This window comes from Onychostoma macrolepis, chromosome 06 (assembly GCF_012432095.1).
Source record: "Onychostoma macrolepis isolate SWU-2019 chromosome 06, ASM1243209v1, whole genome shotgun sequence".
Taxonomy (NCBI): domain Eukaryota; kingdom Metazoa; phylum Chordata; class Actinopteri; order Cypriniformes; family Cyprinidae; genus Onychostoma; species Onychostoma macrolepis.
In genome coordinates this window covers 29747370-29772632 of record NC_081160.1, presented here as the reverse complement: position 1 = coordinate 29772632, position 25263 = coordinate 29747370, and the positions used below count along the sequence as shown (strand labels likewise).

The 25263-nt window shown below is 36.1% G+C and overlaps 2 protein-coding genes across 8 annotated transcripts in view; both read right to left on the bottom strand.

Annotated features, from left to right (window-relative positions):
* Positions 1-2331: 2331 nt before the first annotated feature.
* On the bottom strand, positions 2332-3267 carry LOC131543070 (odorant receptor 131-2-like). Its single transcript, XM_058780285.1, has one exon. The coding sequence runs from the start codon at positions 3121-3123 to the stop codon at positions 2332-2334; it is 792 nt and encodes a 263-aa protein (XP_058636268.1). The 5' UTR covers positions 3124-3267.
* A 6897-nt stretch (positions 3268-10164) lies between these two features.
* Positions 10165-25263, bottom strand: part of matn4 (matrilin 4) — a 25827-nt gene continuing 10728 nt past the window's right edge. Inside the window, exons 7-19 of one of the 7 annotated variants that reach the window (XM_058780048.1) lie at positions 25141-25263; positions 21571-21693; positions 20938-21060; positions 20289-20411; positions 19862-19984; positions 19442-19564; positions 18340-18462; positions 17796-17918; positions 16651-16773; positions 15801-16214; positions 15167-15319; positions 13080-13182; positions 10165-11089 (exon numbers count right to left, since the gene is read on the bottom strand). In XM_058780048.1, the coding sequence (XP_058636031.1) occupies positions 11029-11089; positions 13080-13182; positions 15167-15319; positions 15801-16214; positions 16651-16773; positions 17796-17918; positions 18340-18462; positions 19442-19564; positions 19862-19984; positions 20289-20411; positions 20938-21060; positions 21571-21693; positions 25141-25263 (1838 nt within the window). In that variant the 3' untranslated portion in view covers positions 10165-11028. The remainder of the gene's footprint in view (positions 11090-13079; positions 13183-15166; positions 15320-15800; positions 16215-16650; positions 16774-17795; positions 17919-18339; positions 18463-19441; positions 19565-19861; positions 19985-20288; positions 20412-20937; positions 21061-21570; positions 21694-25140) is intronic. The other 6 variants (XM_058780049.1, XM_058780050.1, XM_058780052.1 and 3 more) reach the window with 6 other exon arrangements.

The window sequence follows — 25263 nt, the reverse complement described above, 5'->3', positions numbered from 1 at the left end:
AGTTAATAGAACATGGTATGTGATCTGATACAGTATGTGATGAGAGAATTCCAGCTTATCATTTAAACTATTTACACAAACATCCACAGAAAATGAGTCAGATTTTGCACAAAAAGAAAAAGTCCAACTAAAACTACTGATTGAGTAATGTATGTGCGTTTTCATTGTACAATATAAAGGAATATTTCCACTGACATTTTATGCTAATATGTCTGTGAAGTGCATATACAGCTGCCACACATTCTGAATAAGCATTTATTTTTCATTTGTTTACGCTTAAAACATGTATCTGCCAACCCTAAACACATCCCTAAAAAGGTCTCAATATCTTATGCAATTTCTCACTTTAAAAATGGCATTTTCCCTGCAAAACAAGATCCATTCTCATTGATAATTAAACAACTGGGTACTTCTAGTTTAAAATTGTGTGCCAGTCAATGCAGGAGTCACTCACTGTGCATGTCTTGCAGTCAGGGTTTGAAAAGAACACTTTTTGAAAATTATGTTCACTCATTAATGTCTTGGGGAAGTTCATGCAAGCCAAATCTGCGCATGTTTAGCGCAAATACTGAACTCGTGAGACATCATGACATTATTGAGTATATTGCAAAAACCAAATAAGGTGTGCACATATAAGCAACTAAGCTAGAGTGCGTTCTTTCACTGCATGATTCAGTCTATTAATATGAATGATCACATAATTCAAGATAATGGGGCAAAAATGTATATATTTATATCATTTCATATTGTTAATATCACACAAACAGTTCCGTTTTTTCTTAAAAAATCAGCATGGTTACAAATGTGATATTGATTTTATAAAACAGTTCAATAAATAATAGGTTAATATCACGATACTTACGTTTTAGACACCATATTGGCTGTTTTTTCTCTATTTCGCCAACAAAAATCATTCCAAACACAGCAACAGCATTGTTTTAGGTGAAGTTCTTAATGAAGGCCGTGGTGAATGTGTCTCTCATGAGGAGTTGCTGGCCTGTTGAATTCATATAAAGGAATATTTCCACTGACATTTTTTTTTATGCTAGTATGTCTGTGAAGTGCATCACACATTCTGAATAAGCATTTATTTTTCATTTGTTTATGCTTAAAACATGTATCTGCCAACCCTAAACACATCCCTAAAAAGGTCTCAATATCTTATGCAATTTCTCACTTTAAAAATGGCATTTTCCCTGCAAAACAAGATCCATTCTCATTGATAATTAAACAACTGGGTACTTCTAGTTTAAAATTGTGTGCCAGTCAATGCAGGAGTCACTCACTGTGCATGTCTTGCAGTCAGGGTTTGAAAAGAACACTTTTTGAAAATTATGTTCACTCATTAATGTCTTGGGGAAGTTCATGCAAGCCAAATATTTCGCCAACAAAAATCATTCCAAACATTTTCCTGAATGAATGAATCAACCGTTTAAATGATTCGGTTCAATCGCAATGACTCACTTATTAACAGTGACTTGATGCCACCTACTGCCGGTTTTAATTTTACATTTAAAGTATCTTTTTCATTTTTCTAAATAATTTCAAATATCAGTATTCAACATTTCATGTTTAAAATATAAAAACATTATTTATGCATTTGTAACTGCAGGTTAAAGCATACCATGGTTAGCATCCCTCTAAGCTGCATTAACCGTGTAAATACTGGTATAACTTCTACAGAGATTAACTTTGTTGATACTAATTTCATTTTAATAACAGCCTAAATGTATTATTATTATAATTGACTGATTAAATGTAAGAATTTGACTCAAGAGATGATGCACACTTTTAGAAAAAAATGGCGTTATAAAGGTAAAAATGCCCATAAAAGGTAAAAATAAATGTAAACATATTGGAAAAGATTAATTTCTATCACTGCTGTGCACTGACCACACAGAATATGAAGAATATCAAAAACAATAGGAGTCAGCTGTCCACAGTAGTCCTTAAGATATCACCACAATAACACACTCAGCAAAATATAGTCTAATTATCTTTATCGATAAAATCCCAGAAAATATTGAGATGTTATTATTTGGCAATATCACAAACCCCTAGTACTGAAACAAAATGATTTGCAACGGTCGCTTTGTCATGTCCGGTGTAGACAGCCTCAAGCTATTGGTTTCTTCTTCTTTTTTTTTTTGACCAGTAACTTAAAAATTTAGTAGCCAAATTGGCTGGTGAGTGAAAAAGTTCATTTCAATCCCTGAGTGCAGTATATATTTATTAAATCATTTCTTTCACACAGGTCCACAAATCAGATTCATTCACAAACGTTGCTCACAAAGACAATGTTTCTTTACAATATTTTGATATAGTGAACTTTCAAATGGATTTATTGCCAACTTTTGCCAAATTCCCACTGGATTGGAGATTTTGTATTTTTCTCCTGATGTTGAACATTGTACACAGTAAGTATCTTTTCAGGTATTTGCAAAACGTTTGATCTCTCACACCATACACAATTGGACTGATAAACCTGGGCATTATTTGGATGACTAAATAACTTAAGAATCTTGTATCCATAATAAACAGTGGAAACATTTCCAAAAGCAGACTGTTCAGGAAGGGCCCGACAAACGTTAGCATGCACATCAGAAGCTGGATCCCATGAAGGATGATGGTACTCCGAGCTTTGCGAGCATCCGAGTTTGTGGCCTTTGCAACAAACATGATCTTTAAGTAAGTGTACACTATAGTGAGCCACACGAAGGTCAGATAAATGATGTACATGATATTTTTCTTTTGTACTATGTATGGGTTATCAAACACGTTATCACTGACACAGGGGATACTGCTGTAGAAGAATGCTAGAGGTTTTGTAGCCAACAGGATGAACAGGTCTGGAAGAACATGAATGGCACTCAGGACCCAGATCAGGCCAATAAGGATGTACGTTTTACGCACGGTACAGATCTGAGCGTGACGTAAAGGGTTGCAGATGGCTATATAGCGTTCTATAGCCATGGTAGCAAGATTCAGCGGTGTGTTGAGTGTTGTGAATATAACGCTGATCAGTAAAACACAGCAGAAAGAGATATTGAGAGTAAACACAGTGTAGCTTAAAACGTGAAGGACGACTGCAATCATCAGCTGAATCATGTCGTTGAACACCATGTGAATGAAGAGAATGTAGCGAGGGTTTCCGTTAAAGATCTCATGCTTGATGAAGGTGTGGACGAGCGTGCCGTTGATATAGTTGATGGAGATGCACAAACCGACCACGATCACATTCTTAGTCACCGCTGTGCTAAAGCTGTCCCGCAGATACTTGGGTTGTGTGATGTTACCCACCAGTGAAACATTCATATTTGATTGCACCGCTTTCTGGAAAAAAGAGAATGTAGGAGGTTAAACATTGTTTAGAAATACAACTAGGATGCCTAGAACAATGCTAATCTCAAAATAAAATTCAGTTGCATCAACAAATTCACATAAAGTTCAGTTGTCTTTACAGCAATATCTCTGCAGCCGCTTCAATCTGGTGTAAAGGAAGCCGACGGAAAAACCTCATTTTATACTATGTGATTTTGTGTCTTGGGAATAGAGGTTGATCTCATCTTTGCGATCTGCACATGACAACCTCATGTGATGTCAGAAGAACTCAAACCAAGTATTTCCTTTGGTCCCACTTTATATTAGGTGGCCTTAACTACGGTGTACTTACATTTAAATTAATAATTTGGTACAATGCACTTATTGTGTACATACATGTTCTTACATTGTACTTTTATTGTTAATAATACCTTTATGTAATTAATTTCTGTAATTACATTTATAATTACACTGTTGACCCATCCCTTACACCTAAACCCACCCTTAAACCTACCCATACCACTTAACCTGTCCCTAACCTTACCCATATCCCACCTTAATAACAGCAAAAGTGTTTTGAAATACAATATGAACACAATAAGTACATTGTACTTATTTTTGGATGTAAGTACATAGTAGTTAAGGCCACCTAATATAAAGTGTGACCTTTCCTTTAGCACAGAGGAGTTCAAATGTTTTACTACGAAAGGCCAAACACTGAACTTGATTGAGGACTGTAGGCTGAAAGTAAATGCTGCTTTATATCCAACAGTATTTTAATAAAGTGTACAATAAAAAAATAAATAAAAAAAGTCACTTATATTCTCTATATTTTAATGCAAAAACAAAAAAATGTTGAAACAAAATGATAAATTAGAAAAGACGACATGCTTCAAAGGCATGTTTATTCCTATCAAAGGTCATCATGGGTCAGCTTTGGGCCATGGGCCCTGGTTCGGGCATCTCTGCTTTAGATAAATATACTTTCTGTAACAGGGCTGACGAGACGTGCGGATCCAAGTGCAAGCTTTTATTTACAGGCATGGTCATAAATACAGGCAGGGTCGAGCAATGGCAAACAGGTATGGCAGGGACAAGACAAAGAGTAATCCTAGGGCAAGCGAAGGTCGACGATAGGCGAACAGTATCCAAGGGGCAAGGCAGAGAGATAATCCAGGGAACACAGGCTATAATCCAGGCAAGGGAATAAACAGAGTCCGAACAGTGAGACAGGGGTAAATACAGGGAAACACAGACTAGAAAATAACCAACGTTCCGTAAAGCAGCTGACACTAGGGGAGTGAAATACGCAGGACAACACTGGAACTGAACAGAAACACGGAATGGCACGGAAAGGGTTAATCCAGGAAACACAGGCTAGAAAACGAACACAAGAAAACAGGCAATGCAAGACTAGGATACTAACAAGGGCTCTGTAGAGTTGCTACGGCTAGGGGAGCGGTAAACGCATACAATACTCGGCAGTGTGGAAGAGAAAGTCCAAGGCTTATAAAGCGTGTCCAATGGGTTTCAGCTGTGTAATCAGTGCAATGTGTAATCTGTGACAGCTGTGAGATCTGTGCTATGGATGATGGGAAATGTATCTCATTAATATTGAGAATAATAATCATTCTCATGATCCGAATTTCAAAAGGCCTAAAACCGGCAAATGTTCTATATCATTTTCCACATTTTAAAGTTTTATTTTATTTAATATAGCGGTACAGCACGCAAACACATTTCAGTGTCAGTGCACTTTTGGGTTTGCAGCCTGTCATTGTTCTTACAAATTCTTATAAATCTTTATTATTATATCAATTCATATAAGATTCTAAGATTCTGAAGTAAATATCCTTTGTCTATATGAAAAATAATAAAGAAAAAGTTTGATGTGACAAAGAAAGTACCATGACTTTGAACATCTTTAACTCTTTAGATCTTTAAAAGGCATTTATAACATTCAGACTCATCCATGAGTCATGACCTTTGACCCTTTTTCTTATTGTAGTTTTATTGCTGAAAAAAAAACCTTATATGTAAAATCAGAGTTACATTGCTACTGTTTTTTTTTGTCCTAATAAAATTAAAACATTTAACTTCATCTTAAAACATTAAAACATTTAACTTCATCTTAATATTACACACACACACACATACATATATATATATATATATATATATATATAAAACATTAGATTAAAGGTGGGGTATGGATTTTTTCAAAAACGCTTTAGAAAACGAGTCGGGGCCGAGTACCAAAACAAACTTGTAACCAATCAGCAGTAAGGGGCGTGTCTACTCGTGATGTGGAGGAGAGAGCGCACTCAGTGCACATGATGGATATTAGCCGAGCCTAGGGATGACAGAATGATAGAAGGCTTACACCATGTCTAGTTGTCGCGTCGCGCCGTGCCGCACCAGCTAAAGTCTGCCTTTAAAACATTAGATTAAATTGATCAAAGGTGAAAGTAAAGATTTTTACATTGTTATAAAACACGTGTCTACACCGGATGCGGATGCATCGAACTCATTATAATCACTAATAATGCTGTCTACACTGGATCCCGACAGTAAACTGCTGCCACGTTCATTTCAAATGATTTTCAACGGTCGCTTTATTGCGTCCAGTGCAGACAGACTTTGGCTGGTGCGGCACGGCGCGACATAACAACTGTCACACAGTGTAAGCCTTCTTTTGTTCCACAGACATTTTTCCTCTTTTGTTTTTTATCTGCCATCTCTATCATTCTGTCATCGCTTGGCTCGGCTAATGTCTGTCATGTGCACTGAGTGCGCTCTCTCCCCCGCATCATGAGTAGACATGCCCCTTACTGCTGATTGGCTACAAGTTTGTTTTGGTACTCGGCCCCGACTCGTTTTCTAAAGCGTTTTTGAAAAAATACATACCCCACCTATAATGCTTTAAATAAATGCAATCCGTTTTAATTGTTCTATTTTCGTGAAAGGGTCCTGAAAAAAACTGGATCATGTTTTCCCAAAAATATTAAGCAGCACAACTATTTTCAACATTGATAATATTAAGAAATGTTTCTTGAGCAGCAAATCAGCATATTAGAATGGTTTCTGAAGGATCATGTGACACTGAAGACTGGAGTAATGATGCTGAAAATTCAGCCTTAATCACAGGAATAAAATACATTTTTAAATGTATTAAAATAGACAACCAATATTTTAAATTGTAATAACATTTCAAAATATTACTGTTTTTACTGTATTTATGATCATATGAATGCAGCCTTATGAGCATTAAAAAAATTAGAACGGGAGCATCTTGACTTTAAATGCATTATGTAAGTTAAATAAAGTTAGCTTCCCAATAAGGCTGTAAACTTGCATCACCTCATTTTCAAATCATCTTCATATCACACATCTGTCAAAAAACAAACAAACAATTATCTCCAGCCTTTCAGGAAAACCGTGCCCTTTTCCTCAACATATGTTTGTGTTCCTAAAAAGGCAATAATTCACAAAAGGGAGCTTTGTGGAGATAACAAGACATTTGTCCTTTGGACATCTGAGTATTGAACATCTGAGCTGCAGTATGTTTGTGGTAATTAACACATTTTCACTGAGGCTAGCGGGAATCTCTGACATTTCATAACCTCCACTGAGCCTAGACTGAGCAAGAATGATGGCACGAGAGACTCGAGCATCTTGGACCCCAGAGGTCTGCAGGTAAAAGGGCAAAGCACTTGTTGTTCTGAAGCTCACATCCCTGGGAGCGATTAACACGCCTGTGGAGAGATGCAGAAAAGATCATGGAACATAATAAGAGAGATTATTTTAGATGTTTAAAGGTCTGCTGGCATCGAGAGACTTTGTTTCAAAATGTCAATGCTAATGGTCTCTTGCGTTGGGAGTACGTTGTGGCTGATGTGAATATTGATCAATGACTACGTCTTCTAAGTTTGTGGATGTATATGTCATATTCAGGTACACTACAAAAATGATTTTTTTAAAAGTTTAAATAAAACAAAGATTATTGAAATAGGTTTTAGGAGAAAATATTTCATTCTTTCTCCCTCAAAATTTTACATTTAACTGCTTACTTGCCATTTCTATGTAATTATTAGTGAAAATTAAATCCTATTTATTTAAATAATAAACATTATCGTATATGATTTTCATTGGTACACACACACACACACACACACACACATATATATACAGGTGCTGGTCATATAATTAGAATATCATCAAAAAGTTTATTTATTTCACTAATTCCATTCAAAAAGTGAAACTTGTATATTATATTCATTCATTACACACAGACTGATATATTTCAAATGTTTATTTCTTTTAATTTTGATGATTAGAGCTTACAGCTCATGAAAGTCAAAAATCAGTATCTCAAAATATTAGAATATTGCTTAAGACCAATACAAAGAAAGGATTTTTAGAAATCTTGGCCAACTGAAAAGTATGAAAATGAAAAGTATGAGCATGTACAGCACTCAATACTTAGTTGGGGCTCCTTTTGCCTAAATTACTGCAGCAATGCGGCATGGCATGGAGTCGATCAGTCTGTGGCACTGCTCAGGTGTTATGAGAGCCCAGGTTGCTCTGATAGTGGCCTTCAGCTCATCTGCATTGTTGGGTCTGGTGTCTCTCATCTTCCTCTTGACAATACCCCATAGATTCTATATGGGGTTCAGGTCAGGCGAGTTTGCTAGCCAATCAAGCACAGTAACACTATGGTCATTGAACCAGCTTTTGGTACCTTTGGCAGTGTGGGCAGGTGCCAAGTCAACTCAACTCAACTCAACTCAATTTTATTTATAGAGCACTTTCAACACCACAAGTGGAACCAAAGTGCTGAACAGAGGGTATAAAAGAGAAAATAAAAACAAAAACATAAAAACAATGCAACATATGACATACACAACTTACAAAGCATTGTCAAATGCTAAAGAAAACAAATACGTTTTAAGAGCACTCTGAAAAACACCCAATGAATGACAAGTTTTTACTGACAAAGGAAGGTTATTCCAGAGCCTAGGAGCTGCAACAGAGAAAGCCCGATCACCTTTACATTTTAAGCGGGATCGCGGAACCATGAGACGCAATTGATCATTTGATCGCAGAGATCTACTGGATTGACAATGGCTGATTAAATCAGTAACGTACTCAGGTGCTAGGCCATGCAGAGACTTAAAAACATACAACAACGCTTTGTATTGAATTCTGTAACGTATGGGTAACCAATGTAGTTTCATTAACACCGGAGTGATGTGCTCTCTTCTTAGTACCCGTTAAAAGTCTGGCAGCTGAGTTCTGAACGAGCTGCAAACGGGAGAGAGAAGCCTGACTCACACCCAGATACAAAACATTACAGTAGTCCAAACGGGATGACACAAAGGCATGAACAACCTTCTCCATATCATCAAAAGAAAGGATAGATTTCAATTTAGATATTGATCTAAGATGGAAGAAACTATTCTTAACGACAGCATTGATTTGCCGGTCAAATTTAAGCTCGGAGTCAAAAATGACACCAAGGTTCCTCACGCTAGACAGTTTTTTCCCGGGAAACAACCCCAGGCAGTCATCATCCACACACCCTTTATTTCCAAATAAAATCATCTCGGTCTTATCCTCATTTAATTGGAGAAAGTTATTCGCAAGCCAGCACTTAACTTCGGCCAAACATCCAAAGTCCTGCTGGAAAATGAAATCAGCATCTCCATAAAGCTTGTCAACAGAAGGAAGCATGAAGTGCTCTAAAATTTCCTGGTAGATGGCTGCGTTGACTGTGGACTTCAGAAAACACAGTGGACCAACACCAACAGATGGCATGGCAGCCTAAATCATCACTGACTGTGGAAACGTCACACTGGACTTCAAGCAACATGGATTCTGTGCCTCTCCACTCTTCCTTCAGACTCTGGGACCTTGATTTCCAAATGAAATGTAAAATTTACTTTCATCTGAAAAGAGGACTTTGGACCACTGAGCAACAGTCCAGTTCTTTTTCTCCACAGCCCAGTTAAGATGCTTCTGACGTTGTCTCTGGTTCAGAAGTGGCTTGGTAGCCCTTTTCCTGAAGACGTCTGAGCGTGGTGACTCTTGATGCACTGACTCCAGCTTCAGTTCTCTCCTTGTGAAGCTCTCCCAAGTGTTTGAATCGGCTTTGCTTGACTGTATTCTCAAGCTTGCGGTCATCCCTGTTGCTTGTGCACCTTTTCCTACCCAAATTCTTCCTTCCAGTCAACTTTGCATTTAATATGCTTTGATACAGCACTCTGTAAACAGCCACACCTTTCAGTAATGACCTTCTGTAACTTACCCTCTTTGTGGAGGGTGTCAATGTTCGTCTTCTGGATCATTGCCAAGTCAGCAGTCTTCCCCATTATTGTGGTTTCAAAGAACAAGAGATACCCAGCATTTATACTGTAGGGATGGTAATTTATTCAAACTCAAATGTAAATATTCTAATATTTTGAGATACTGATTTTTGACTTTCATGAGCTGTAAGCTCTAATCATCAAAATTAAAAGAAATAAACATTTGACATATATCAGTCTGTGTGTAATGAATGAATATAATATACAAGTTTCACGTTTTGAATGGAATTAGTGAAATAAATCAACTTTTGATGATATTCTAATTATATGACCAGCACCTGTATATATATATATATATATATATATATATATATATATGTTTCATAATATTCAATATACGTTTCATTATATTTTAATATGTATTATAGTAGATATTAGTATATCACTACAGATAAAGTCATTATACTGTACATTATAATAGAATATTTCTTGAGGCATCTTGACAGCAGTCTGAAAACATCTTTATTTCACACTGTGAAAGAATACAGACACGCATTGAAAGTTTTAAAAAAGAGTGTTATTAGGAAAAAAAAGTACAAGAATTCACATATAAGAGCCTTATAATGGGGCCTTTTTTGTTGTTGAAAACATCTAGAAAACATAAAAACCTGAGGCCAGAGTACTCTGAGGTATCATAACTGGATTCTGTATTCAATAAAAACATAAAAACTGCAATCTTAAGGGGCACTTGTACACATTACCCTGTTTACACAATTTTTCAAATCTCATTTTAGTGTTAACAAATCATTCAGGTCATTTTTGAGTCCAAAATCTGTTTGCAGTCCAGTTAAACATTTAACAATTATCAGACATGTTCCTCTGACTATTTCAAATATTCATGCACAACATTGACAGGCAACAGCTTTGGTAATATGACAGAGTGCATGTGTTTGTCTCTTTTGGTATTAGTATGTAAACTGTAAACTAATGATTCTTAAACTGTACAACAGAACAATTTGTAACAAATATATATATTTTTTTGTAATACATTTGTGCATAATGGTTTTACAGATCCGCGGTCACACATTGTGCATAAATTTGGTGCCAAAAATGATGCAAATAATAATAAAGATGACAATATTTCAGAGTGGTACCAAACACTTCATTTCCCTTTTTAGTGTATAAATGCTAATATCACATTTGCCATAAATACATACCTCTCTATAAATCATACAATACAGATCATGTATAAATAGGGAACAATATCAGCCATGTTCAAAAATGGCACCGGAAATAGTGGGCCTCATGCCTCAGGCGTCTACACCTGTAGATCTTGTGACTGTGGGACCCTTCACACCCAGCGGGCCCCGTCCTCATCTGCACTGTTGTGTGAAGCGCTCTCTCATTTTCTTGTGAGCAACTGGCTCTCTAGAACTTCCAATCTCTTGGTCATAGCTGACAGTGAAACACAGTTAAGGAAACATACTATAAAAAATAATCAATCAGCCACACTTAGGGTTTTTTTTTGAATGGGTTTTTTGTTAAATGCCTAAAATATTTAACAAATGCACAAGATATCTTCATGTTTTTCTATGACATAAGATACATCAGTAATGCCCCTTGTGGTTTTTAAGGTTTTGAACGAGATGGTTCCTAACAAGTGGCTAAATGGGACTACAGAGTTTGTTGTGTACATTAAGTCATCACATCAAATAAGCCCATACAGAAACGTAATATATGACTTATATGATGTATATTGCCCAATATCAAGGGTGATATTGTCACATATGTTACCTATAAGGTGATATATAATTTTCACATACACACATGTACATTCTCTGATGGGTAGATGAAGATTTAATTTTATAACATATATAAAATCCCCATAGTAACATGTGTACATGTACATATGTTAATAATATCTATATATGATTATATATGAAATCAGCAATATCATTTTTATATGTAGCAACCAAATATGCTAACAATATATATATATTTTATATACGCAACTTTAATACAAATACATACAAAATACTTTAATACAAAATATCTGTCAAGTTTGTATGTTTTTGTAATTATTTTTAAATTCCATGTCTATTACTTATGTAATATCAACATGTATTGATGAATTTTATAATGTACACGATGTATATATCCAAAAATGTATTACACAGACATATTTGTATGGGCTAGATACAGTATATATGGTAATATATGAAATTGTTCCAATTACTTCAAATGAAAACATATTACATATATGGAAATTTAATATATGTACATATATTTCATTAGTGTATGGGGGTAAACTCATTTTCTTACAGCCTTGTTTTGTTTAATGTATTAAGTTAAATATATTAAGTTTCTACAATATATAAATATATTGTAGAAACGTAATTTCCTGTAAAGCTGCTTTGCAACTATTTGTATCCTAAAAAGCGCAATACAGATAAACTTGAATTGAATTGAATTGAATTGTTTATAATTGCACTCTTGCACACTATTCTAACCCAAACTTTCAGGGAAAATATTTTTGTATCAAGACTGAAAGAGTTGTCAGAAGCTCAGATGGTGGCGTTGACGTTGTGTGACGTGGTGTGACGTGGTGTAGTTTGTTGATAGCCAACGTTTAACTTTGTACTTCTGCCGATTGCATTTAGGCTCCCAAATTCATAAAAGCTCTGTTAATTTGTGGAGATTATCATGAAAAACAACATGTGTAAGAATCACACTTTTGTTGGTCACACATCTTATTTTCCGCAATAATCCAAAAGCCAATGGGAAAATCCTACTGGGACCAGAGTAATGCTAACCTTTTGGATGGCCTACAAAAATACATAATCGCTGCAGCGCTGATTTACATATCTACATGCCAAAAACTTTAAATGATGTGAACAAATGAGCTCAAAGTATCTGAGCAATGCACTCTAACCACTGGATCCAGCTATATATATGACTCCCATCAGCAAGATCTGTTCTTAAACTATGATGAGAGCCAAGAAGCAACATCCTTCCTTTGTAATCTCATCAAATTCTAGTTAAATGGATGCAGTGGAAACGTGCATCCGCATCTAGTAGTTCCGAAACATCTGTTTCTGGCCTCAGACACGGTACAAGGGCTCTTTTTAGCTTTGATGAATGATGCTGAGTGAGAGATCTGAAACAAAGAGCCATTGAAGCCTGTGGTCACAGAGGTTTATGTGAGGAGCCAAACCAGAGGGGCCAGTCTGGAACAGATCAGACCAACAGACACAATATGGGCTCTTTCTGTATAGAGGGGCTTCTGTTAAACCCCTGAGCTTGTTGTAATAATGCGTTAATCCTTAGGTTATACCAGAGAAAGTTTGGAGTCTGGATGAGTTACGTTGCAATGCTGCATGGTGAAGTTACATGTGCTGAAAAGAAAGCATGTTGTTTAAATGATCTGCACTGATGAATATATAAAGGATATGTTTCTGGTTGAGCTGGTCTAGGGTGGACATCGTAACCTGCTGGAACTCCACAAGACTTTCACAAGCGCAGGGATCCTTAACCTCGATCCCTCCTTGACTCTCAGCTGAAAAATGAGGCATCAAATGTGAGAATGAAAGAAATATTCAGTATATTCATTATCAATAATTTCCTTAAATTCGCATTTATGCATTCTGTACAGGCTATATGTTACTTTTATAAGGAATATATAGCCTGTATAGCAGGCACGTGCAGAAGGGGAGGCTTTGGGGGCTCGAGTCCCTGCCCTTTTTCAAAATTATTCAAAAGTGCCCCTCTCGGACAAATAGCAATGATATTGTGGTCAATAAAACAAAATGCATTTGAATTCTAATTAACATGACAATTTGTACAAAACAGTAACTAATCGCTCAAGTCAGAAAATTCCTGTTTATTTTTTACATATCTGTCAATCTGAGCCGTTGCTATGGGTTGTGTACATTTTGCTCGACTGACTGATATTCCAGTCTGTTCAGAAACCAAGGCTCTCGAGCCATATATGGTTCTTTCAGTGAGTGCCTATGGGTCGACAGATGGAAAAAATAAACCAAACAATAGGCTTTTTTAAACATTTTTCATCAATAATCAAAGCTAGTGTGTCGATTTAATTAAAAATCCATATATTATATATTTTAGAATAGGCTATTACATAATTCAATAATGCCCGTTTGTCATGTAGCCTATAATACACCAGCCAAGCATGATCTGGCACAAGAAGTTCACATTTCATTGGACGATAATGTGAAGTGGAGCGGTTATTTTCCGTTCTTATTCATAAATCGGTTGAAAATGACATGGGACAGACGAGCTTATGTAGAGCGATCTGGATCTGTGGTTTGTCTCATTTTATAAATCAAATTACATCGCTGAGAAAATAGATAGAATAGAATAGAGAACAAAACCGTGCAGCGCCAAAAGTCGTAATAATGTAATCAGTAGGCTATTCAATTCACTTATATTTATGTATGATATACACCGTTTACTATTCGATGAAACTATCATAGTTATTTAAGCCTAAGTGTCACCTACAGGCCTATTATATGAAGTGTAGGCTGGCGGAATGGTGACGTGAAAGGACTTTTTGATATTTATGCAGCATTATGAATGTGTCTTATGCTCATCAAGCCTGCATTTATTTCATCAAAAATACAGGGGGAAAAAACTAATATTGTGAAATATAATTACAATTTAATACAATGTTTTTTTGTTTGTTTGTTTGTTTTAAATATACTTTTATACTATTTTAATAAAATATAATTTATTTTTGTGATTCAAATCTGAATTTTCAGCATCATTACTCCATTCTTCAATGCATGGTCCTTCAGAAATCATTCTAATATGCTGATTTATTATAATTGTTGGAAACAGTTTATTTTTATTTATTTATTTATTGTAACCTGTGATACTTTTTTGGGGTTCACTGATAAATAAAAATTAAAAAGAACAGCATTTATTCAAAAGAGAGATGTTTTCTAACAATATCAATCTTTACTATCACTGTTTCTATCAATTTAACAAATCCTTGATGAATAAAAACTAACTGCTTTCAAAAAAAAAAAAGTACTGACCTCAAGCTTTTGAATGGTATTGTATATTGTTACAAAAGTTATATTTTAAATAAACGCTGTTCTTATTTAACATTTTATTCATCAAAGAATCCTGAAAAAAGTATCACAGGTCTCCAACATTGCTAATAAATCAGCACTGCATAAAATGCATTAAGTAAATAAAGTAAATGAATAAAGTATAAATCAAATAAATGCAGGCTATAAGTGACTTCTTGCAAAAATATAAAATAGTAATGTATCCAAACTTTTGACCTATAATTTTATTCCCCTCATATTGCCCCTTTTTACATTTGAGCCCCTGCCCCTGAGGAACGCTCTTGCACGTCCCTGCTGTATAGAATACTCTTCCGCACCTCCTTATGTGAACATTGCATGTGTGTGTTTACCTCAGGCTCTAGATGGCGCTATTGAACAAAATACTGTGTGCCATCTTATACAGATGATTCAGGTATGGTATATGTGTTCTGAGTCTTTCAAACGCACCTGCACAGACATTGAGTTTGAGGTTCTCAGCGATCTGGCTGATGGCAGTGAAGTCGGCGGAGTAGAAGAAGTGTTTTTCCATGGGCTCAGAGGCAATCTCTCTCAGCTCATCCTCCACGGCTTTACCCACACCAACAGCATACATGGTGATACCTGCAACATGCAAGACACACATCAAACATTGTGTCAAAAACGGCATAAAAATAAGTATTTTTTTCCTTTTCATTTTTTGTTATATTACAAAGTTATTTTCTTACATTACAATTTGTGTACAAATGCAGATTTTTAAAACTATAAATATTTTATTTTATTTATTTATCTATTCTTTTTTTATTACTTTTTTTTTATTCATTCAGGTTTGCAATTTTGGACAGTTTGGGACATATTAGAAAACTAATTTAATTTCTTTCAATCTTTTCTAGCAATAATAATAATATTAAAATGCAAATAATAATAAAAAATAATCAGAATTAAAAAAAAGTTTGATTTGTTTTTACATTTTGCTAAATAAAAGAATTATTATAATTTTTTTTTTTTAATGATTATTTTTATTATAAAGCAATTTATACCACAATTTGAGTGGCACTTTTATTTTGAATACCACTTTTATTTTCGGCCCCTTAAATAGCAATACCAGCATCCTTGGCCTTCTTGGCCCACTCCTGAATATCATCCTGCGATCGCCCATCAGTGAAGACCAGGCCAACCCGTGGGATGTTCTTCTCAGCAGGACGGGCTCCGTCAGCCTCAGAGAAGCTGTTCTCCACCATGTGTTTGAGAGCCAAGCCTGTCATGGTCCCCTTCTCCATGTATTCCACATTCATCACAGCCTTTTTGATCTCGTCTTTTGTCTGATACATGCTGAGCGGAAACTCTGTCCGCACTCGGCTTGAGTACTGGACGAGACCCACGCGTGTTCCTTTAGGGGAGACGTCCAGCTGATCCACCACCTGGTTAACAAACTGCTTGACAAGCTTGAAGTTCTGCGGCCGAACGCTCTTGGAACCATCGATGAGGAGGACCAGGTCGATGTTGGAGGATCGACAGGCTTGGAGAGGGCGAGAGAAATGAACAAACATGCATTTCAAAACATTTTTTCCATTAGCAGAGAAGGTGGGGCATTTTTTGTATTTTCAAAGGTGAAGTGTCTTATTTTGTGCCACAAAACAGAGCTATAAAAATAACTTTTCTTTTTAATATTAGTTTTCGTGTGCAAAATTTCATTGCCTCAGGGGTTTAGAATAAATGTGTATGAGCAATAATACTAATAGTAATACAGCTAACATGTAGGGGTCTCTGAATGTATTTTAACACTGAAAAAATTACACACTTCACCCCTACCAACAGAGTGCATGCAGTTAATGAAGGCACCAATCTATACTTTGCAGCTTTAGGAATTCAGTTTTAGGAATTTCCCCTTTTAAAACAAAGTTTTGGATAATCTCAGCTGTAATAAGGGCCGTCTGAATGAAAGCGTGCATTACTTCCGCAGCTCTTGCCGTCGTCCTGTAGCACATGGCCCTCAGGACATACGCAGTGGTATGATCCCGGAGTGCTCACACACTGGTATTCACAACCATGTTCGACTGTGTTACACAAGTTATCCGCTGCAGAAGACATAAACATGAAGAGCATGTCATACATCACAATAAAAATAAACATGAAAGGGATTTATAAGGTAAGTCAGAAAAGGAACGTATTCATTTACGCAACAAAAAAGAATACTTTTCTTCAGCAAGGATGCATTACATTGATCAACAGTGACAGTAAAGAAAATATAAAGTAAAATATGTTCAACTTCATAATAATATTATGCATAGAATGATTTTAGATTTAAATTAGATTTTAAAATATATTCACAATATTACTGTTTTTGTTGTATTTTGCATCAAGTAAATCCAGCCTTGGTGAGCAAAAGAGATTTCTTTCAAAAACATAAAAAAAAAAATCTTACCAACCCTAAACTTTTGAATAGCAGTGTGCTATCTGTTTGTAAGCTTTTATTCAAGTTAAAAAAATTGAATGAAACTTCATTTCTGCTATACATTACATTGGTAGCAGAAAGTGGAAATCTGGTGGAAGAATGACTGGACTCTTTAAAGCAAATGTCCAGAGCCTTTAGGTAAACTTAACAAATGATAAACGACACACTTGATATTTTTGGCCTTTCCAGCTGTTCAAGGCCAAGGTCTGGGAAGGCCATCAGGCTTTATGAGGGGGCGCTTCATTTCCGTGCCATCTGATTTTTAACCGTTTTAAAAGAGTTTCAGCCAAGGTACTGTACAGTGTCAAGTAATTTGAGCACAGTTAGCGAACTGAATAAATTTATGAGCTAGATTAATCAGATAATCAACTTATAAGGTCAATAAATCATACCATATCTCAAATGTTGTGAAAGCCTGAATGATAATTTGAAAAAGCAGTTACATACAAGGCATGCAATAAAATACAGACATCAATATGCACTAAGCTAATTCTACCATTGCTTTTTAAACTATTATTTTTTGCAATTGTAAAAACCTACTAATAGTTATCTTTGCATCTTCAACTAGGGAAAGAGACAGTATTTTAATATATAAAACACTTTCATCCTCTGTAACGCAGCACCTGTCTGGAGCTTCATACGTACACTGGCAGGTCTTTCTGTTCTCCTGAAGAGTGTATCCCTCATTGCAGCGACAGTAGAAGCCATTGAGCACACTAACACAGTGATGAGCACAACTGTGATTCCCAAATGAACAGTAATCGATCACTAAGAGACAAAAACAAAGGAAATAGTGTTGTAGTGAATAAACAGTGCAAAACATCCTATAACTGCTTCAAAAAGGGATTAAATATGACATTTTAACTAATCTGAACAGGTTAAATTTCAAACTCATAATTGAAATGACCACAAAATTATCCATGAACACATTAATTTTGACCCGAACACAAGACATGCAAGATCAACCAACAAAATGTAGGTTCTCATTAAATTTAGGTTATAGAAGAACATAAGGTAACTGTCCATTTTAAGAAAATTACAATTAAAAAAAAAAAAAAAAAAAACATTATGAGAGATTAATAACTTAAAGAGCCTGTTGCCAAGTCAAACATAGTAATAGCATGCATGATTAGCGTTGTGGGCAATGGATCTGGATCAGTATGTGTGTCAATCAGTTACTCTCACTAACTTGTGCAGGTCTTCTTGTCATCATTGAGAGTGTATCCATCATTACAGCGACAGTGAAAGCCTTTCAGGACACTCACACACTGATGCTCGCAGCTATCATTCCCAAATGAACAGTAATCGATCACTGGAACAGGAAGAGAATAGCAGGAAACACACTTTAGAAAAGCAGAAAACAGTTCAGAAGATGTGTCTCAAATTACGGAGAATCAAGCATCCTTAAGGTACTGTCCTTATTTTGATGTGAAACGCTTAGGAAGTAGAATGTTAACGGTTAAACCAGCTGGTACAAAAGGGATAGGATGTAGAGTTCATAATGTAACAGATGTGTTTATTTTGCGGTTGTTTTAATGTCCTTGTGATATTTTTGTATGTTTTGTCTCTGCTGTTAGTGCTGGTTTGATGCTGGATGCTGTTGACCAGCAAAACCTGTTGGAAGCCAATTGCTGCCTCACAAAATCAAAAATAATACAATTTAATTTAATTTTCACAAGTGCGACTTTAAATCTCCCAATTTTGATCTTATTTATTTCAAATTTATAATTATGTTCAAAAGTTTGCGGTTGGTAAGATTTTTTAATGTTTTTGAAAGAAGTCACTCATGCTCACCAAGACTGCATTTATTAGATCAAAAATATAGTAAAAACTGTAATTATGTGAAATGTTATTACAATTTAAATTAACAGTTTTTTATTTGAATATATTTTAGAATGTAATTTATTCATGTGATGCAAAGCTGAATTTTCAGCATCATTACTCCAGTCTTCAGTGTCACATGATCCTTCAGAAATCATTCTAATATGCTGATTTGCTACTCAAGAAACATTTCTGATTATTATCAATGTTGCTGATTCATATTTTATAGAAAGTTCAAAGGAACATCTAAAATAGAAATTTTATAAATGTCTTAACTATCACTTTGGATCAATTCAATGCATCCTTGCTAAATGAAAGTATCGTCTTTCAAAAAAAATCTTTTGAACGGTAGTGTATACCTCAATTTATCCATTTTATTTTTTTACTCTAAAGCAGAAATGGGCTTCCACAAAAGCAAGGTGGGCATAATAGTACATGTGTGTGGAGTTAGACATATCGCCCTCACTAACTTGTGCAGGTCTTCAGGTCGTCATTGAGCGAGTATCCTTCATTACAGCGGCAGTTAAAGCCTTTGAGCAGACTCACACACTCGTGCTCGCAGCTATCATTCCCAAATGAACAATAGTCGATCACTGGAACAGGCAGAAAGAAGCAGAGAAGCTCAAAATCTGGAGTAAGACGAGCAGCCAAAGTAGTTGGCAAAGAGCAAAATGTTTTGTAAGAGGAAGAAGCATAGAAAGGAAACTTGTAAAACTGCTATTAGGTTTATTTTTCTATTGAGATTTTATGGATTTTTTAGTTAAGCAAGGATTCATAAAGGATATTGAAAACTTTGGTTTTGTACTTAAGTATCAAATTGGGGTTAAGGATCCTCTGAGAGCATATGTAGGTGTATGTGTGTAGAGTTTTAACATGTGGCCTTCACTAACTTGTACAGGTCTTCTTGTCATCGTTGAGTGAGTATCCATCATTACAAACGCAGTGAAAGCCTTTCAGGACACTCACACACTGGTGCTCGCAGCTATCGTTCCCAAATGAGCAGTAATCGATCACTAAATATGGATTAGATGGATTTAAAGAACATGACCAAACAGGATAAACATTTTTCTTTCATATAGTTCTCAAATTTTCTCAGTTCTTGTTTATGAATATGGCAGAGAACTTGTCTTTGGCCATCGTAAATAAAACCACAGCTCTTACTGGGCCCAACTATTAAAGACTGGAAACACTCCACCATTTAGAAAAGTTATTATAAGTTTAGCAATGGATGGCCCAAATATTGATACTAAAGAACTGAGAAAAAAGCAGAGAAATTACATAAGTTAATGCATAAATCGATTGTAAGCCTTCACTAACTTGTGCAGGTCTTCTTGTCATCGTTGAGTGTGTATCCATCATTACAGCGGCAGTGAAAGCCTTTCAGGACACTCACACACTCATGTTCACAGCTATCATTCCCAAATGAACAGTAATCGATCACTAAATATGAATTAGATGTATTAGAATTCAAGGACATGACATGTTGTACTGAATATATTAAGTATTTCATTAATTCCTAATTAATTACTTTTTAAAAAATTGGGTGTTTTAAAGTAAAGTTTCTTTGCTTCTTCCAAATTCTTCCAAATTTTTTTCAATTGTCTACCATTAATATGACAGTAGGGCTTATTGTGTATAGTTGTATTGTAGTTTAGAAAATTTTTACTTTGATACAGATGCTCCATTGTGGCTGACATGTTTTCTCACTATAACAAAACTTGGAAAATGTCCCACTAAAAATTACAATTGTGTGGTGATGTTGATGTCTTCTAAATACAATCTTTCCAAATTGCCTTGAACGCACAAAGTGTTAAAACTGGAAGCACTCCATCTTTCTGAAAATCTCCTACCAGCTTAATCGATGGCCCTAAATATTGATGGTAAACAATTGAGAAAATAGCAGTGAAATTGATTTTTAGGAATGTGCAAATTGATTGAACCAAAAGGATGTTCTCCCTTCACTAACTTGTGCAGGTCTTCTTGTCATCGTTGAGAGTGTATCCATCATTACAAACGCAGTGAAAGCCTTTCAGGACACTCACACACTGGTGCTCACAGCTATCATTCCCAAATGAGCAGTAATCAATCACTAAATATGGATTAAATGGATCATAATTCAAATATGACAAATATTCCAATTAATTTTTATATATAACCTTTGTGCTACAGCGTTTAGATACTTTAAATCAAGTCTCCTTCCAATTGTTTCTCAATTGTTCTCCATGCTTAAGGTTAAGAACTTGTTTTGGCCATCACTTATTGAGACATTTATGTGTTGTTTTGGAGGGAAAAACAAGAGGATGCGGTTTTCTAAGCCTAATTCCCAATCCCAATTCCCAACTGTGGACAAACATCTGAAATCCCTTACAGAGCTTTCAGTGCTTTGAAAGAGAACAGAGAGAAATGAGAGGAAGGATATTATACTATTAAACCCAGTAGGATCCACATCTGTTGATATTCAAACTAGCATCTTAACAATTTAGCATGGATGAACCCAATACTGATGGTAAACAATTGAGAAAAATGTGAAGTAAACTTGATTTTAACGGAATTCCTTTTGAATCTGTGAATGTACAAACTGACGATGGACTTCACTAACTTGTACAGGTCTTCATGTCAGCGTTGAGTGAGTATCCATCGTTACAACGGCAGTTAAAGCCATTGAGCACACTCACACACTCGTGCTCGCAGCTATCATTCCCAAACGAGCAGTAGTCGATCACTGGAACAGGCAGAGAACAGTGAGAGAAAAGCTTTGGCAAAGCAGGAAGAGCAAATCACATCAAAGTAAACTACAAGCTGTGTTTATCTTGTATCAGAACATCTAAGCTGCTAAAACTATATTCATGAGTCTGTTTAGCAGTGCTAGGGAATAATTAGTCAGCAACGCTATTAAGTTAACTACATTTTCAGTAGCATGACAGTAGCTTAGCTACCTTCAAAACAGTGTATTTTTCAACAAGTTTTACAACAAGTTTTACTAACAGTAGTGTAGCAGGAAAAATGCTAAATCACAATTTTGTGCCAGATAACTACTACTAATAGCTGAGTTAGCTACTTTTGCGAGTAGCTTGTAGAATAGCTAACAAATAGTAGCTTGTACAGTAATTTACTGCAGCTAAGCTACAGCAACAAAAAACACGCTACTTGTGCTAACAAATAGCAGCATGGAAAAATGCTAAATCACAGATTTTTAAGGCACTGCTTTGCTTTTTTTTGCACTGCTTTTTTTTAAAAGGTGGTTTTGTTCTAGATAACTACTATTAGTTTTAACTGAGTTAGCTACTTTTTGCTAGTGGCATAGATGAAGTGTAGCGGACAGTGCTTTTATTAATTTGAAACTGTAGCTTGCTAAGCATTATAAGTAAAAGTTATGCTAACAAATAAGCAGTACAGCATGGTAAAAATGCTAAATTACAGTTTTTTAAAGATACTGTATTACTTACAAAGGTTTTTGTGCCAGATAACTACTAGCCTATCCAAGATGTAGATGACTTTGTTTCTTCAGTAGAACACAAATGAAGATTTTTACCTCAAACCGTTGCAATCTGTCAGTCATATAATGTCAGTCAATGGGCTACACGGCTTTGAAAGTCAAAAAAACATACACAGACAAAACCAAATGAAGCCCTGTAGCTCGTGACAATACATTGAGGTCTAAAGACACGAAACAATCGGTCTGTGCAAGAAACTGAACAGTATTTATATAGATTTTTACCTCTGATACACTGCAATGTCCAACTGTCCTGCGCGTCCACAACAGCCGGCGGGTGTGACTGGCGGATCGCAGACTTATAAGTGCATTACCGCCACCTATCTCTCAAATGGACCATTGACACTCTATCTACAATCTCAATTAGGAGTGTCAATGGTCCCTTTGAAAGATAGGTGGCGGTAATGCATATAAGTCTGCGATCCGCCGTAAAACAAAAAGAAGAAGAAGACGCATCACGGCTGTTGTGTGAACGCGCTCAGGAGAGTTGGACCGTGTGGTGGATCAGAGGTAAAAAAAAAATATAAATACTGTTCAGTTTCTTGCACAGACCGATCGTTTAGTGTCTTTAGACCTCAATGTATCGTCATGAGCTGCAGGGTTTAATTTGGTTTTGTCTGTGTATGTTTTTTTTCTCTCAAAGCCGTGAGTCCCATTGACTGACATTACAGGTGCATCTTAATAGATTAGAATGTCGTGAAAAAGTTAATTTTTTCTTGCAAGTTATTTCAAAAAGTGAAACTTTCATATATTTTAGATTCATTGCATGTAAAGTAAAACATTTCAAAAGTTTTTTTGTTTTAATTTTGATGATTAGAGCTTACAGTTCATGAAAGTCAAAAATCAGTATCTCAAAATATTAGAATATTTACATTTGAGTTTCAATTAATTACCATCCCTACAGTATAAATTCCGGGTATCTCTTGTTCTTTGAAACCACAATAATGGAGAAGACTGCTGACTTGGCAATGATCCAGAAGAAAAATATTGATGCCCTCCACAATGAGGGTAAGTCACAGAGGGTCATTACTGAAAGGTGTGGCTGTTTACAGAGTGCTGTATCAAAGCATATTAAATGCAAAGTTGACTGGAAGGAAGAATTTGGGTAGGAAAAGGTGCACAAGCAACAGCCGATTCAAACACTTGTGAGAGCTTCACAAGGAGTGGACTGACGCTGGAGTGCATAAAGAGTCACCACGCTCAGACATCTTCAGGAAAAGGGCTACCAAGCCACTTCTGAACCAGAGACAACGTCAGGAGCGTCTTACCTGGGCTGTGGAGAAAAAGAACTGGACTGTTGCTCAGTGGTCCAAAGTCCTCTTTTCAGATGAAAGTAAATTTTGCATTTTGCATTGCATTTTGCAAATCAAGGTCCCAGAGTCTGGAGGAAGAGTGGAGAGGCACAGAATCCATGTTGCTTGAAGTCCAGTGTGAAGTTTCCACAGTCAGTGATGATTTGGGCTGCCATGTCATCTGCTGGTGTTGGTCCACTGTGTTTTCTGAAGTCCACAGTCAATGCAGCCATCTACCTGGAAATTTTAGAGCACTTCATGCTTCCTTCTGCTGACAAGCTTTATGGAGATGCTGATTTCATTTTCCAGCAGGACTTGGCACCTGCCCACACTGCCAAAGTTACCAAAAGCTGGTTCAATGACCATGGTGTTACTGTGCTTGATTGGCCAGCAAACTCACCAGACCTGAACCCCATAGAGAATCTATGTCAAATATCAAAGCAACCTGGGCTTCCATACCACCTCAGCAGTGCCACAAACTGATCACCTCCATGCCACGCCGAATTGAGGCAGTAATTAAAGCAAAAGGAGCCCCTACCAAGTATTGAGTACATATACAGTAAATTAACATACTTTCCAGAAGGCCAACAATTCACTAAAAATGTTTTTTTATTGGTCTTAGTATTCCAATTTGTTGAGATAGTGAATTGGTGGGTTTTTGTTAAATGTGAGCCTAAATCATCACAATTAAAAGAACCAAAGACTTAAACTACTTCAGTCTGTGTGCACTGAATTAATTTAATACACGAGTTTCACAATTTGAGTTGAATTACTGAAATAAATGAACTTTTCCACAAGATTCTAATTTACTGAGATGCACCTGTATATGACTGACAGACTGCAACGGTTTGAGTTAAAAATCATCGTTTGAGTTCTACTGAAGAAACAAAGTCACCTACATCTTGGATGCCCTTGGGGCAAGCAGATTGTGTGAATTATCCCTTTAACAGAGTAACTTGTTCTTGAAATCTAAAAGCTACTCGATGTGTAGCTTCCCCATACTGCTTATAAACCAAAAGCGCACAAATATTTGGCTATGTTTTTGCTATTTACTATAAAAACTGCACAGAACTAGAAGCTCAAACACTAAAACACACTGTTTTTGTTCAGTGGCTTAATAGATAATCCAGCTGGTCACAGGAGGAAATGCACAGATAAGTAGTGCAAGTGTGTTTTATAGCAGCATAATGCAGCCAAGAGGAAGCTGTAATGGTGAACTTGTAATGGTGAACTTTGTCTTTGCATTAGAAACTGTTCCATGTGTTTGAAAAATGTTAGTTAGGAGAATGTCTGTGTCTGGCATGTAATTATAGGCTTGTAGTGTTGTGGGTATTTGTGAGTCCTCCATATGAGAACTGCTTGCGTATCCGTGGGCCTCACTAACTTGTGCACGTTGTTTCATCCTCATTGAGCGAGTATCCTTCATGGCAGCGGCAATAAAAGCTCTGAAGCACACTCACACACTCGTGCTCACAGCTATCATTCCCAAATGAACAGTAGTCGATCA

Bases quoted from the DNA above. Each gene is read 5' to 3' on its own strand.
- LOC131543070 (XM_058780285.1), bottom strand. From the start codon at position 3,123: ATGGTGTTCAACGACATGATTCAGCTGATGATTGCAGTCGTCCTTCAC.